Source organism: Acomys russatus, chromosome 8 (assembly GCF_903995435.1).
Source record: "Acomys russatus chromosome 8, mAcoRus1.1, whole genome shotgun sequence".
NCBI classification, from domain to species: domain Eukaryota; kingdom Metazoa; phylum Chordata; class Mammalia; order Rodentia; family Muridae; genus Acomys; species Acomys russatus.
The window spans coordinates 20,699,768-20,714,928 of record NC_067144.1 but is presented as its reverse complement, the minus strand read 5'-3'; the positions used below and the strand labels follow the sequence as shown (position 1 = coordinate 20,714,928).

Sequence of the window (15,161 nt, the reverse complement as noted above, 5' to 3'; positions counted from 1 at the left end):
CTGGATGGGCCCCACATTCTTTTGTGCTTCTCTAACCTCTTTGAATTTACAAAAGTAACGCAAGAAGGGGAGTAAGAAAAGACAACTCAAGGAGACTATGTTCAGAGCACCTGATGAGCATGTGTGGAAATAGCATAGTGAAAGCCAACGCTTCTGTATAATTAATATACGCTACTAACTTACCAAATATATATATTAAATTCAATACAGAGTGTAATGTGTCTATTGTCACCATCTGTATTCTAGCTGCTCTTCTAACAGGGACTAAGCATAGTGGTCTAGAGTCAGAATAAAATGTATCCACTGGAAGTTATGAAATTGTAATGTTTACAGTAATACCTAGAGAGCAACTGGCTAATAATTTTTATGCCAATTAAATTTTATTTCTCAGCAAATGAATGGGTTGATTTTTGGAGGAAGAAGTTGAAGACACAAGAAGTGGCTGTAGTAAAGGGCATCACCAACATTTTTTCTTCCCTGTCATTTTCTTTAGCCCCACATGTTTTACTTACAGGGTTTTCTAGCTGGATGTCATGATGCTGAAGACCCAAGCCAGTATCATTCTTGTTCTCAAAGACAGTGTGGCGATGGCTTTCCCTCTTCTTGGCTCTCCTGACATTCTTCCCTTTCCGTAGCTGTGGCTTTCACACCTGCATGGCCTGCTTGTCACTGCTGAGCGCTATCTCTGTTTTTCCCACCTCTTGCTGCATAGCGAAATTCTAGATCTGCCACTTTACTGGCCCTGTGATTCTTGGAACAATAATTTCTGTGGAATGAAGATAACAGTAGACTTTATGATTAAATACATTTTATAGGTTCTATACGCACACATAAAATACACACATAAGTCTTCTACAGTAACTTGGCAGATATTATTAATCTGAAGTCAGCCTTCTGTTTTTAAACTGTTTAATCATTAGAGATCAGATTCAGGACCTTCAAGGCATACTGCTCTACCTGTGAGCTACATGCCTAATCAAGATGTTGCATTCTTGAGTACTATCTAGTACCTTCACAAAGATATTTCTCTTAAACAGATAACCCTAATCAATTCTCTAGCACTGTTCCTTTTGACCTCGTGACTTGTGACAGACTGTTTTTATTTCCCCATGCCGTACCTTTTGCACAATCATTCTTCGGCATTGGAGGGCTGACCCTCTCTGTTCCTATAGCTTGCAGCTCTGCTCTGCGGCAGGCAGCTACTGAAACTGACACCCACAGGGTTAAACCTAGTTGCTGTAGCCACCCCTCCTCCTGCCGCCACCCCCACCCCCCCAGTCCCCCTTTTCACTGTAGGCTGGCAGCAGTCCTAACTGCCTACTGAAGCCAAATGCTTGAGGAGAGAGAAAGCAAGGAGCCAGCCATGAATCCTTTCCAGAAAAATGAGTCCAAAGAAACTCTTTTTTCACCTGTCTCTACTGAAGAGGTGCTGTCTAAACCTCCAAGTCTTCCAGAGAAGTCATTGCCGGTGAGTCTCCGAGTTCGGTTTGTGTCTGACAGCAACAGCGTCCTTAGTAGTCTTTTGAAGTTCCTCCCTGGCTGTTGGAACTTTGTGCTGACCTGTGTTAGAGGAGAAAAACTACTCTCTCGTGGAATTAGAATTTACCTGAAAATTAATTCTAGTTTCTTCTGTTTCGGGAAGGAAACGACAGGATGGGTAAGCCAGAATTTTTTTTTTCCAGTTGGGCCCCCAGAGTTTTGCTCTATTTCATTGCATATTCCCTTGGGAGAGGAAAAAAAAATCACTCTGAATGTCCAGGCAAACTTGGCGAGCGTTCCCGTCAGGAGAACTGTGTGTGATTGTTCTTTCCTTACCAATACGAAATCTCAGCCTTTAGTTGCCCTTGTATGCAGCACCTCCTTTTTTTTTTTTTTTTTTTTTTTCCGGACACCAACAGAACCTTTAGAATAGACCCACTCTCTGTTACTAAGTGTCCCTACTTTAAAGTGGGAGGCCAGATAGAGGGACAGAAAATTTCTTGCATCGTGTACTCATTAAAGCACTTCTGAATTTATCACCCCATCCAATCCTCATATCATCATGAAAATCCTCTCAGTAGAAAGGCTACTGTAATAATAGCCAGTATTTTCTGAGTTCTTACTGTCAACCACGAAGTTAGTATGATTCTTTGTTTGTTTGTTTGTTTGGTTTTGGTTTTTGTTTTTTTTTTTGAATAACAGAATTGAAAAACAGAGACAGGGTAGTGGTATAGCTTAAGTACAGTTTGGATGTTAATCCAATTAGTGATAGTGTACACAGCTAATGTTAAATAAATTCCATGCTACCTAGTTCTTAAGCTGGGAGCTGTAAGATAATAACTTCAATTCATTGCATCTTTCAAGTAAGTTATTATCACGCAGAAACACATATGGAGACAGATGGTTTATTCATATCTACATGGGTAAAAGATAGTCTACATTTATTATATATTATATATATTATATAATCATATTATGTCTTGTTAAGGGTGGTTAAAAAGAAAAGCACATGCCTATGAAGTAAGAGGCACTATAAATCTCATGTTAATGTTTGAATGTCTCAAGAGACAGATTACCTCTGTGCCCAGTCCATGTTACTGGAGGTAATGTAGTGGAAAGAGATTTAAACTAAAACATGCTATTCTTTACTTTAAATCAGGCATGAGATAGCACAGTTACTCTAATGTACAGGCTACAAGTGTAAACCTTGTTTCTGGAGCAGTGGTTGAGCAATTGAGAGCACTTGCTGTTCTTCCAAAGGACTGGAGTTTGGCTCTTAGCTCCCATGTCAGACAGCTCACAACAACCTGCAACTCCGGCTCCAGGAACCCCACCATCCTTTTCTGGCTTCCGCAGGCACCCCCACACAGGCAGCTTACACGCTCACTTACACAAACACATATGCATATAAATCCAGATAAAATAAAAGAAGAAATAGTATGGAAGATTAGTAGTGGGAAAGGTGGACACTTAAGTTGACAGGAGTTCAGAATTCCCTTCCCGGAGTTAAGGTGGTCAGTCAGCTTATCTTTAGGAGTGCCTGGCATCCAATTTGAGCACTATGCCTGGATCCAGCTGCCTATGAAAAAGAAGCCATCACGCCGTCAAGATTCCCCCGGAATGGTGACCATGGCGGATGGGAAGAGTCAGTCTAGCGGAACTGAGCGGGATACTGAAATCTGGCTCTGACTGGCCAGATATCAGGCGCTCCAAAGGCCATCTTCTCATTTTATCCTTAGGGATGATGATGATCGTCCTCTTGCCGAGAGCCATAGATTTTTATTGAGATACCGTGGGGAGATGATGCAAGTCCCGCTCAGGCAATGTTAAGTGGAGGACAAAGCAAGATTTGGACTGTCTACTGCCACATTAGTAATACAGGCATGACTGGTATGACAGTATACATTTTATGAAGAGACCATTGCCTCATGGTAACAAACAATGACGGTTTAAGGATGGGTTTAGCCATGCGTGGCGTGGTTCACCTGCAGCCTGAGCTCTTTGGGAGCCTGAGGCAGGAAGATCATAAAATGGGAGTCAGCCTGGGTGGTGTGATGAGACCCTCTTCACAAACATATATTTGAAGATATCATCTTCAGTTGTACAGTAACCAAGTAGTTTAAGTGGGAAAGGGGCTCATTCCTCAACCTTTGCCTTTTTGTTAATTAGAAAATCTGCGGCTCCAGCTACCCACTCAGCATCGCCTTCATCGTGGTGAACGAATTCTGTGAGCGCTTCTCCTATTATGGCATGAAAGGTAATTCTTTGTCCCAGAGTCTTCGCTGCCCATGTTTATAGCAGCCTGGTCCCTTTGCATGCACTTTGTCCGTTCTTTCTGCCTTGGTATAAACTGATCCTTTCTTCTGGCCATGGTCATAAATGCCTATTCATTTTTACATTAAATATTTAATTTATATAATTTATGTTCTATAAATATTTTGTGTTAATTTATTACATAATTAATTTAACTATATTTAAATGTTATATTAAATAAAAATTTTATTGACTAGCTCATGCTGGTTAAGATTTTTTTTTAAAAAAGGTCCTCAGAACCAATTAATGCACAACCAATAAAAACAATATAGCTCCGTCCCATTGAGTTATGTTATTGCTGGGAAGGAAGGGAGAAAGGGGAATTGGAAGGACCATGCTAACTTCTCACGGTCTAAAACAATGCCATGGATGCACAAAGGTTGAAGAGATGAGCATTGTATTTGTGTATCCAGCACGCCTCATTTACTTCCATAATTCCCATGGGCCCTGCTTTCACTGCCTGGGAGTCATCGCTCAGTTATCTCAGTAAGAGGGCCAGGATCACCTGTAAAGCTCACACATCAAATACATTCCTCTGACAATCGTTTTATTGCATCAACCTTATTTTGTCTCCCACTTGCTTTCTTCTGTTTCATCTCAGCTGTGCTGACCCTGTATTTCCTGTATTTCCTGCACTGGAGTGAAGACACTTCCACATCTGTATACCATGCCTTCAGCAGCCTCTGCTATTTCACGCCCATCTTGGGGGCAGCCATCGCTGACTCATGGCTGGGAAAATTCAAGTAAGAACAACGGCAGGTCACAGGCTGTCCAGAAATTTACCTACAACCCCTAATCATTTGTCTTCTAGGAAAAAAATTACTCATGGCTATGACAAATATGTTACTCTCCAAGATTGATGACAAAGAAAATCTACTTCTGCGCATGCTCACCCCACAATGTTTTCACATCCTTTTAGTGAAAAGTTCCCTCTTGAAATCTAATTATAGTCTTCTACTCTGTAGCTTAAGACCAAATTTTACTTTATCTTAGTGAGGGTAAAGATTGTTACACACTGGCATATTTTTATTTTTTTTAATTTAAAATTTTTATTAATTAATTCATATTACATCTCAATAGTTATCCCATCCCTTGTATCCTCCCATTCCTCCCTCCCTCCTGCTTTCCCCCTACTCCCCTCCCCTATGACTGTGACTGAAGGGGACTTCCTCCCCCTTTATACCTCACTGGCAGATTTATATTTGTAAAGCTTTGCTTTGGTTATTTGGTACTCTCTCTACATCATCTCCAGACTCTGTCACCCCACTTCCTTCCATGTCTTATTGCTCTTTCTCTTTGGAGATTTTAAAATCATCTTTGTTTACCTTCTCCGCCTTCCTGTGGTTTCCTTCTTTAGAATCTAATAAAGATTTGCACAAGTTAAAATAATAATCAATTTGCTTCAGTTCTTCTGTTCCTAAAAATTGAAGCATCAGACATGGTAAGGTGTTATAATTGGCCTCTATAACTTTGCCCTCCTGAGCTAAAGATAAGCCTTTGATAACCATTGTCTAGAAATGCTCTATGGATTTGCCCTCCATAGATTTGTCTGAATTAACATGTCTCAAAATGTACCTTAAAAAAAACTTGACCGTATATGATATAATGAATTATATGGGAAAATAAAGCTTTTGTGGTAAAATTAGTTTAGAAACAAACTCTGTTTCGGAAACATTACAAAATGTTTCCTTACTGTGTAACTTCTTTTAGTCTCTGATAAGTTAATATGTATCGTGGAAGTTAAGTTTGCATTGTTTACTGTAGCAGTTTGACCAGGTGGTATTGTGTTTGTTGACCTAGTGTTTAAAAGAATTTGTCTTTGTTTCACATCTGTTGCTATGACAAATACCCTAACAAAAAAGTGACATAGGGAAGAAGAGGTTCATTTGGCTTCCAATTCTAAGTTATTGTCCTTCATCATTTTGGCAAAGGCAAAGCAAGAAACCAAGTGGCCAATCACTCCACTCCTCCAGCCAGGAGCAATGAGAGAGAGTTACCTCAACCACACTTGTTTCCTCTCAGCTAGCTTTTCCACTAATATGTTCAGGACCCTTGCCTAAGGATGGACACTTCATAGAGTGGGTTGTGTCTTTCTGCATCAGTTAAGAGTCAAGACTCCACCCTCACCCCTAGACAGGGCTAAAGGTCAACTAGATAGATATAGATAACCCATCATTAAGATGCTTTTCCCAGGGGATTCTAGGATTGTCTAGTTTTGACAGTTAAAACTAAACAAGCACAAGATTCTGTTAACACTGATTTATACCTTAATTTGGTATAGTATGCATGCATACATATAGTCATAATATGTGAATATATAAATACGGTCTCTTCAGAGAGGCAAGGTAGGCAAGTGGCTATATTTGTTAGTTATGTAGTAGTAATCATTGAATTCATTCAGATATGGATCAGAATTACACAAGGAATGGAAAATACAATTTATGGTCTAGTCATTCCATTATAGAATAAAGGCTGACACCGCAGTTGTATTTTTAAAACAACTTCCTTTGAATTTGAAGAAGTACAATTTCAGGATTTGGTGAACAACAGCTTCCTAAATATTCTGGAGGAAATTTAATACTCTCTACTTACACTTTTTTAAATTAATTACAATTTATTCACATCACATCCTGATTGTTATCTGCCCGCACTTATCTTCCCATTCCCGCCGTTCCTCACCTTCTGCCCTGTTCCCCTCCCCTAGACATCTCATGGGGAGGCCTTGCTACCCCACTGTCTGTCTCATCAGGATAGCCTGCACTCCCTTCCTCTGTGTGCCGGCCCACAAGACCATCTTGTCTAGGGACAATGATCAAATCTTGGGCACCAGAGTGCCTGTCAGAGGTTCATCAGAAGTCCCACTCGCTGCTTCCCCTACGTGGAGAGTCAACTGTCCTTCAGCTGCATCTGAACAGGGGGTATTCGTCCTCTGTATGCATTGTCCTTGGTTGGTGCATCAGTTTGCACAGGATCCCCTGTGTCGAGATCTGCAGGCCTTGATGGTCTCCCAATGGACTGCTTGCTTCCTTCTGGACCTTCCATCCCCCTCCCCCACTCTTCCCTACCAGTCTCAGCACTCCGCCCAGAGTCCAGCTTCAAGTCCCAGTATCTGCCAATTTGCCACTATTTTGGGCTAATATCCACTTATAAGTGAGTATATACATGTGTGTCTTTCTGGGTCTAGGTTACCTCACTCAGGATGATTGTTTCTAGTTTTATCCATTTCCTTGCAAATTTCAAGATTTCCTTGTTTTTAATAGCTGAATAGTATTACATTGTATCACAGTTTCCTTATCCATTCTTCCATTGAGGGACATCTAGGTTGTTTCTAGATTCTAGTTATTATGAATAATGCTGCTAAGGACATAGTTGAGCAAATGTCCTTGTTGTATGGTGGTCTACTTGTACTCTCAGCTCAATTTTACTTGATTTTTTAAAAACTTATTTTTATTGAAGTGTAATTTTACATAAATTTCACAAACCCAAAAGCCTTGCGTGTTCAATCTGAATTTTTACAGAGGCGTCACCTCTACCTAAACTACTGTCTCTAGCTTTCAAATTCTCCTTCAGTGCTAAGGTCTTTCCCAGTACTGGAACAGGTACAAGTCTCTAGTATCTTCAAATAAGCAAGCAAAAATCTCGAATTCTTTTTTTTCTCCAACAACCACTCCCACGATTTTTAAGAAAGCATCTATATGTTAGCCATTTTTCTTTCTCTTTATCATCATTTCTTATGACAGAGTAATATAGTTCAGTGTAAAAGAATAGAATTTAATTCAATCTGATCCAAATTTAAATGTTTGTTGAACATCCCTTATTTGTCCAAATAATCATGAGCATAAAGAGATTAATTATGTGTGTGTGTGTGTGTGTGTGTGTGTGTGTGTGTTTTCACAGTGTTAGAGTTCAAATAGCTTTAATTAAATAAAACTGAGGTCATTTCAATAGGAGATGGTATAAATCACTTTTTTTCCCCTACTGAAATTTCTTAGGATACTGATGATGACCTCTATTGACAAATTACAGTATCCATTTTTAGATTCTCACTTACTCTGAACTTACTACCTCTAGTAATTCAGCCTGTTTATCATCCCCAAATCCTTGAAATTTCCTTGCCTTCTCCAACACTGTAGTCCTTCATTATCTCTGGGTTGTTTCTGGTTGTGAGCCTAGCCTTTAGTGGGTGAGCCATCTCTCCAGCCCTTCTGGGTTGTTTCTAATCTACCCCCACATTTGTTTTTTATTTACTTAGCTCCTTCCTAAATGTCAGATTTCTTCCAAGTGATGACTCTCAGTTTTTCCTTTCTCCAGACTGACCAGCCCTTAGCAAGTCTGGAGGTATGTATCTCAGCTACATGCAGATCACTACTCAAAGTACTGGGACCTTGAGTTCAAATCCCAGTACACACTTATAATAGCATATTTCTGTTCAACCTGGCCGTCCTTTTCCCCAGCTTCCTTAGGTCCCCACATTGAATCGATTAGGTGATTCTATGAGTCCTAGGTGTTCAGTAGCTCACACTCACCCCTTCAATACTTACTCCAACTGCTACCAGTTGCCACCACTTTATTTCTATAATCATTGTCTATAAACTGGAAGATGGAATGAGACACCTAAAATGTTTTCACTGCTGTCTTTTTCTATAACTGAGCCTATGCACTATTGTCTAAAACATAATTAAGCCTGAAAATAGGTGTGGACAGGAATGAAGATGATTTTATTTGCTTTGGGCCTGGATTTTATTTTTTAAAACAACATATTTTAGGGAATGACTTGATGGCTCCTTCAGAAAGAAGGTGATTAAAAGTTGGATAATTTTTCCCTTGTGGACATAAGTATGTGTTTGTGGACATACATGTGAGAGCCCTCATACACATACAGAGTGATGGCGTCAATCTGGTGTTTAACTTGGTATTCCTGCCACCATACTTTATCCCTGATTTTAAAAGTATGTGTGTGAGTGAGTGTGTGTGTGTGTGTGTGTGTGTGTGCGTGTGTATGTGTGTGTATGTATGTATGTGGGTACTTTGCCTGAATGTACATCTGCACATCCAAAGACAGCTGTGAGCTGCCACGCGCGTGCTGGGAATTGAACTCAGGACCTTTGGAAGAACAGTGAGTGCTCATAACCACTGAGCCATCTCTCCAGCCCTTTTTTTCCTGATTTTTAAAAAATGAAAGTGTCTCCTCTTTCATTTTTTAAAACCTGAAGTGGTAGCCTTGCTTCAGTGGAAGAAAAGACTTCTTTATATCTTCAAACTTGTCCCCTTCCCTTATCTCTGTCTCAGACTCTCTATTTCTGTTTAATGCTTTTGCTAACTCTCCCCACCGTGTGTGTGTGTGTGTGTGTGTGTGTGTGTGTGTACTTTTCCCCCCATGCTATCTTGGAGATAGAAGACTCACAACATTAAGAAGATTGTTGTGACACGCAAGAAATACTACTAAAAGCTGTTCTCTGCTTACTGTCCCAGAACCCAAACTATGTAAGAGGAAATGAGTACCCAGAATCCCCAACTCTTGTCTAAAGAAATCTTAAAGATTTAGTTTTATTATTTTTATGTGTAAGGTCTGTATGTCTGTGTGAGAGCATGCCACATGTATGTGAGTGCCTGAAGAGGCACTGAATGGGTCTCAGATACTTTGGAGCAGGAATTACAGGCATAAAACACTTTAAAATGATAAAAAAGCAAACTATACAATGAAGGTGTGTTATGGCATTAACATTCCATTTATATATAGATGATATACATTCTACTTATGGTAATCCCCATAAGGCATATGCGGTATTGTACCATGCCAGTGTGTAGATGTCTACAAATGTTCTTTTGTTTGTTTGTTTTTAATTTTTAATTTTTATTTTTTATTAATTTATTCATATTACATCTCGATTGTTAGCCCTTCCCCTGTTTCCTCCCATTCTTCCCTCCCTCCCATTTCTCTCCTTCTCCCCTCCCCTATGTCTGTGACTGAGGGAGACCTCCTCCCCCTATATATGATCTCAGAATATCAAGTCTCTTCTTGGTAACTAGCTATCCTTCCTCTGAGTGCCACCAGGTCTCCCCATCCGGGGGACATTGTCAGAAAAGGGGCACCAGAGTTCGTGTGAGAGTCAGATCTCACTCTCCACTCAACGGTGGAGAGTATCATGTTCGTCAGCTAGGTCTTGGTAGGGGTTCGAAGCTTACTGCCTATATTCTCCTTGGCTGGTGCCTTAGTTTGAGGAGGACCCCAGGATCCAGATCTGCCTGTCATAAAGTTCTTCTTGTAGGTTTCCAGGACCCTGTGGGTCCTACTATTTCCTCTTTCTTCCATGCTACTCTTGCCTAAAGTCTCAATCGGATATCCTCTCCTCTGACCCACTTTCTTGGTAAGTAAAGATTTTCATGGTACGTATCCCTTGGACTAGTGTTTTGATATAAGTGAGTATATACCGTTTGTCTCTTTTTGCTTCTGGGTGAACTCACTCATTATGATAATTTCTAGATCAATCCATTTGTCCACAAATTTTGGGAATTCGTCGTTTTTAATAGCTGAGTAGTATTCCATCGTGTAAATATACCACAGTTTCTTAGTCCATTCTTCTACTGAGGGACACTTAGGGTGTTTCCATGTTCTGGCTATTATGTATAGAGCAGCTATGAACATGGTTGAGCATATGTCCCTGTTGTGTGGTAGGGCACTACAAATGTTCTTACTGGGATTCCTTAGTTGGCTATTTATTTGCTATTCAAGTCCACCAGGAAAAAAACTAATTTTTACCAATTGCATGACTTTTAAAAAACTTACCAAGCAGCTCAAGTCCTTTGTACTTCCCTATTTTGGGTAAAGTATCTATGTGGAAACTGTCACAGAGTTTATAGTTAGCCCAAGTGTCCAAATTACCAAGATTGAACCTAAAACTCCTTTGCCTGTCAGCACATCTCAGTGCATTTGTATCAACGCTCACCTCGCTCCCTAGAGCTAAGAGACATTGCTTGAGGCAAACAGCAGGTGGCCTCATCCTGTTCTACTGACCTCACTAATTGAAAACATCACCGTGCTTGCTACAAACCCACCTAGTTACTGTCAGGCCTCTATGTAGGGCTGCTCTGAGGATGCAGAGCAGAGCAGAGTGTAGATCTGAAGAAAAGCCTGTGACCTCTGAGGAAATTGCTGCAGGCTGAGGAACCACACGCCTTTGCCCTCCTCTTTTCACTGCATTCACCATTGTTTCCATCTATGTCTCCTAGTTCATTCTTTCCTCCTCCACTCCAGGCTCTTCCCCCTCCCACTCTCCCTCCTCCTCCTGCTCCTCCTCCTCTGTTTACTGAGAGCAGTGGGAACTCTGACTATTACTCAAGTCTGAATAATACAGACTTGAATTAACTGATTTCACTATCTTCACAGGACAATCATCTATCTCTCCCTGGTGTACGTTCTTGGCCATGTATTCAAGTCTTTGGGTGCCATACCAATCCTGGGAGGAAAAACACTACATACGTGAGTAAAATCGTGAAACCAGCTGAGCCGCTTTCCTTACATTAGGCAGGTATATGTCCCAGGCAGTCACTACAGGTATATTTCTATTTTATATCAGAGGTTCTCCTTTATTTATTTCTTTTTTTTGTTCTCCTGTATTTCTTAATGTATAATTTTATTGCCAAACTTATTAAAATAAAAAACTTTATGAGCTATTGAACCCTTACCCTACATTATCAGGTCTCTCTTTTCTTTTTATTAAGTAAACATTGAAAACAGGTGCCTAATTAGTATCCTTTTCATAAAAAGTCATTTGCTTAAAAATAAGAAAAACCTTTATCCCTTCTGTTTTCCTTCACTAACTCATCTATGTCTGTACACTATCATAAACTTTAAAAGTATTTACTGATATTACAAAAGTCATATTTAGTGCTTGGGGTATTTATGTGTAGTTCTATATGTTCTCATTTTACTGTCTCTCTTTGCTTCACATGTTGATGGCCATAGAACATAGTATTTGATAAATGTTAATATATAATCAATTTAACACACACACATATATACACTCTGAGTCATATTTTTATTTGATTTGAAAATCAATAAACACAAATACCTTATTACTATTTCATAAAACTTATTGATTCTGTCTCCATTTATTATGATAAATTTCAATCGTTTACTTTGTAGTTAGAGAGGGTACGCAAGACTAGAGTCCATAAGATCTTTTGATTGAACTGCTAAAATAATATTAAAACCTAGTGTGCTAGCTTCCAAGTCCCTGCAGTGTCTTCTTCCATTTCATGCACACAAAGGACAAATGGAGCTACCACGCCGAGTTTCCCAGGCAACACAATCTCTAGCAGAGGTTTGAGTGTGAAGATGATAAGTTCTCATGATTAGTTCCGGGATTGAAGGCAAGTAGAGGGAACCCATGAGGTAGAGGTGCAAAGAAGATGTTGTCTTTTTTTTTTTTCTTCCCCTCCTATGTATCCTTATAGCCCATTTCTGCAGCCGCTTTGGTATCAACATGGTTATAGCATCCTTACCTCTCCATTTCAGAATCTTATCACTGCTTGGCCTGAGTCTAATAGCTCTGGGGACAGGAGGTATCAAACCGTGTGTGGCAGCTTTTGGCGGAGACCAGTTTGAAGAAAAACATGTAAGAAGAGTCTTGCTGTTTCCGTTTTCCAAGAGTGTGTAGCCAGCATGAAATGGGGAGCCTGCCAAATAGCCATTTGCTAGATTGGAGTAATTCACTGATCAGATCCTGTCTGCGGAGTTGGGTTCTGCCCTGGCTGCTGGACATCAGCAGAGAGAAAACTAAAGCTCCTTTAAAGGAAAGTACCCAGGGTGGGAGGTAACCATGCCATGTGATGGATGACTGAAGAAAATAAAGACATAGGGACTGGATAAGATAAGCAGCAAGGGAGCTTAGATGTGGCTCAGTTGGTAGAGTGTGTGAGCAGCATCCACAAAACCCTGGACCCGTTCCCCAGCAGAGTCTAAACTGAGTATGGTGGCCCATATACCTGTAACCCCAGCATTCAGAAGGGTAGGCCGAAGGTCAGAAGTTCAAGGTCATCCTCAGCTACATGTCTATTTCCAAGCCAGCCCAGGATACAGCAAGATGCTGACTCAAGAACAAAATACAAATGAACAAACAAAACCCAAAGAGAAAATTATCTGTAGCTGTTCATAAATATTGGGGGATGACCATGGTTAAATCTGAGCCCAAGAAGTGAAAGCTATAGGAAGCCAGGTGCTTGCTTCATGAAAGGAAAAACTTTACAGAGGATTGGAAAGTGGTCGAACTTTCACTTGAGGTCCCTAAGAGTTAATGCGGGAGTGCTTTAGGAATGGGAAGCATAGTGCAGAGATGACTTTGTGAAGGGGAGAATTATCAGTTGGAATGAAGCAGAACTCCGTTTTATAGACAGATTTGCCCAGATGGTCTCTTCCTAACACTTTCCATTGTTGATAGAAGCTGTGGGGGATATATGACCAAAGTGAAAATGAGCCTATTCGAGGAAGCTATGGCAAATGCACAAGGGAACAATCTATTTTTGAACTAACAAACACTTGTAAATTCTTCACTTTTGACACTGTATGTATGTATGTATTTGTGTGTGTGTATGTATGTATGTATGTATGTATGCATGCATGTATGTAGTCTTCTTCATGAATCTATTCTTTCTCCCGTAGCTGTTTATTCTGGTTGTTTTCTCTTTTCCTCTCCCCTCCCTAATCTTTATGCGTCCTCCACTTTCCCTGCTCAGTTTTCTCTCTTACACAAGGTCTGTTATCTCCATCTTTATTTTTTCTCTTTGTATCTTATCTTCCTATGCTTTTCTTGCCTTGCAGACCACTTGGCCCATCTGGAACACTTTGTCCTGGGATCTATGGATTCTAATTACTTGCTGACAATGGAGAAATAACAAACCTTTTGCAGATGACCTTCTATATACAATAAACCACACAAGTTAGAAGGGCAAGAACATGTAAATGGGAACAAGAAGAGGGAGCAAAGCACATCACAAAAATGCAGCATAGGGCAGGGCTGATTGTTCTAGAGAGCCAGGAAGAGCTAAAGCCAGAAAGAAGTACATACACTCTGTGTACTGAGTCACCCGTGAAAAGCTTTATTTGAAAGTTGTATTTAGTAGCTGGCCCACAGACGTATTTCAATTAATAGAGAAAACTCACCCCCAAGCTTCTGCAAGTCACTTCTCAGCCAACTGATGTCTTTTCACACTCTCAGGAACATCTTTTTGAGACTCTTGCTATATTTTTCTCATAGAACAATGATAGCTTACTACACTGTTGTACCATACATTTCACAAAATATATTCACTAACTCAAGGAGTCACTTGATTAATTAACACAGTCAACAAACATTTGTTGAGTATCTAATATATTTTAGCATTTGTTCTAGGTAGTAGGCATTACAGAATAAACTTTCTGCCCTGAAGGAACTCACAACACACTGAATAAAATAGATATTTAATATAAGCAAAGTAAAAGTATGATAAATATCTATAGGACATAAGAACGGTATTGAGGACAAAAGTGAGATCGATCACTTTTGCCCAGGTCCTTTTTTGTTTGTTTGTTTTTATATTTCCAGACAGGGTTTCTCTGTGTAGCCTTGGCTGTCCTGGACTCGCTTTGTAGACCAAGCTGGCCTCGAACTCACAGAGATTCCCCTGCCTCTGTCACTCTAGTGCTGGGATTAAAGGTGTGTGCCACCACTGCCTGGCTTTTGCCCAGGTCTTGAAAGGTTTATAATGGAGTTTAGAAGGTGAGCAAAAGCTTGTCTCGGGTCAGCCAACTACTGTATTCAAGAGCTAATGAGATGGTCACATACCATGGAAGTGCTATCAGAACCTGTTGCTTTTTATGTCTTCATGCGAATTTAAACATGGAGTATCTATGTTTCTCTGATCTGTCTCATTCCAGGCAGATGCTCGGACTAGATACTTCTCAGTCTTCTACCTCTCCATCAATGCAGGAAGCTTGATTTCTACGTTCATCACACCCATGCTGAGAGGTTAGGACTCTTTCAATGGGCCGTTCACAGCTTCAGGTGGTCCAGCTTCTCCTTCTATATGGCCTTGTAAATATATGAGAGGGCATTTTAGCTTCGATTGGTCTGGCTTAAAATAAGGGTAATGGGTAGATGATGGGAAGAAAAGAGGATAGCTATGTCTACACCAAGAGCTTGACCCTACAGAGTAAAATACTACAGATCTATGACTCATAATTGCTCTTCCCTTCCTGTTTTCTTCAGGAGATGTGAAGTGTTTTGGGGAAGACTGCTATGCACTTGCTTTTGGAATTCCAGGGCTGCTCATGGTACTAGCTCTTGGTGAGTATAGTGGAAAATGGAAACTAACAGCTGTTGATCCCTGAC

General features: G+C 40.3%; 1 protein-coding gene across 1 annotated transcript in view; it reads left to right on the top strand.

Annotated features, from left to right (window-relative positions):
- The first annotated feature begins 1,275 nt into the window (after nucleotides 1-1,275).
- Slc15a2 (solute carrier family 15 member 2) overlaps nucleotides 1,276-15,161 on the top strand; it is a 32,709-nt gene continuing 18,823 nt past the window's right edge. Inside the window, exons 1-7 of the mRNA XM_051149880.1 lie at nucleotides 1,276-1,468; nucleotides 3,649-3,736; nucleotides 4,394-4,535; nucleotides 11,180-11,272; nucleotides 12,311-12,410; nucleotides 14,708-14,798; nucleotides 15,039-15,116. Coding sequence (XP_051005837.1) covers nucleotides 1,331-1,468; nucleotides 3,649-3,736; nucleotides 4,394-4,535; nucleotides 11,180-11,272; nucleotides 12,311-12,410; nucleotides 14,708-14,798; nucleotides 15,039-15,116 — 730 coding nt within the window. The 5' untranslated portion in view covers nucleotides 1,276-1,330. The remainder of the gene's footprint in view (nucleotides 1,469-3,648; nucleotides 3,737-4,393; nucleotides 4,536-11,179; nucleotides 11,273-12,310; nucleotides 12,411-14,707; nucleotides 14,799-15,038; nucleotides 15,117-15,161) is intronic.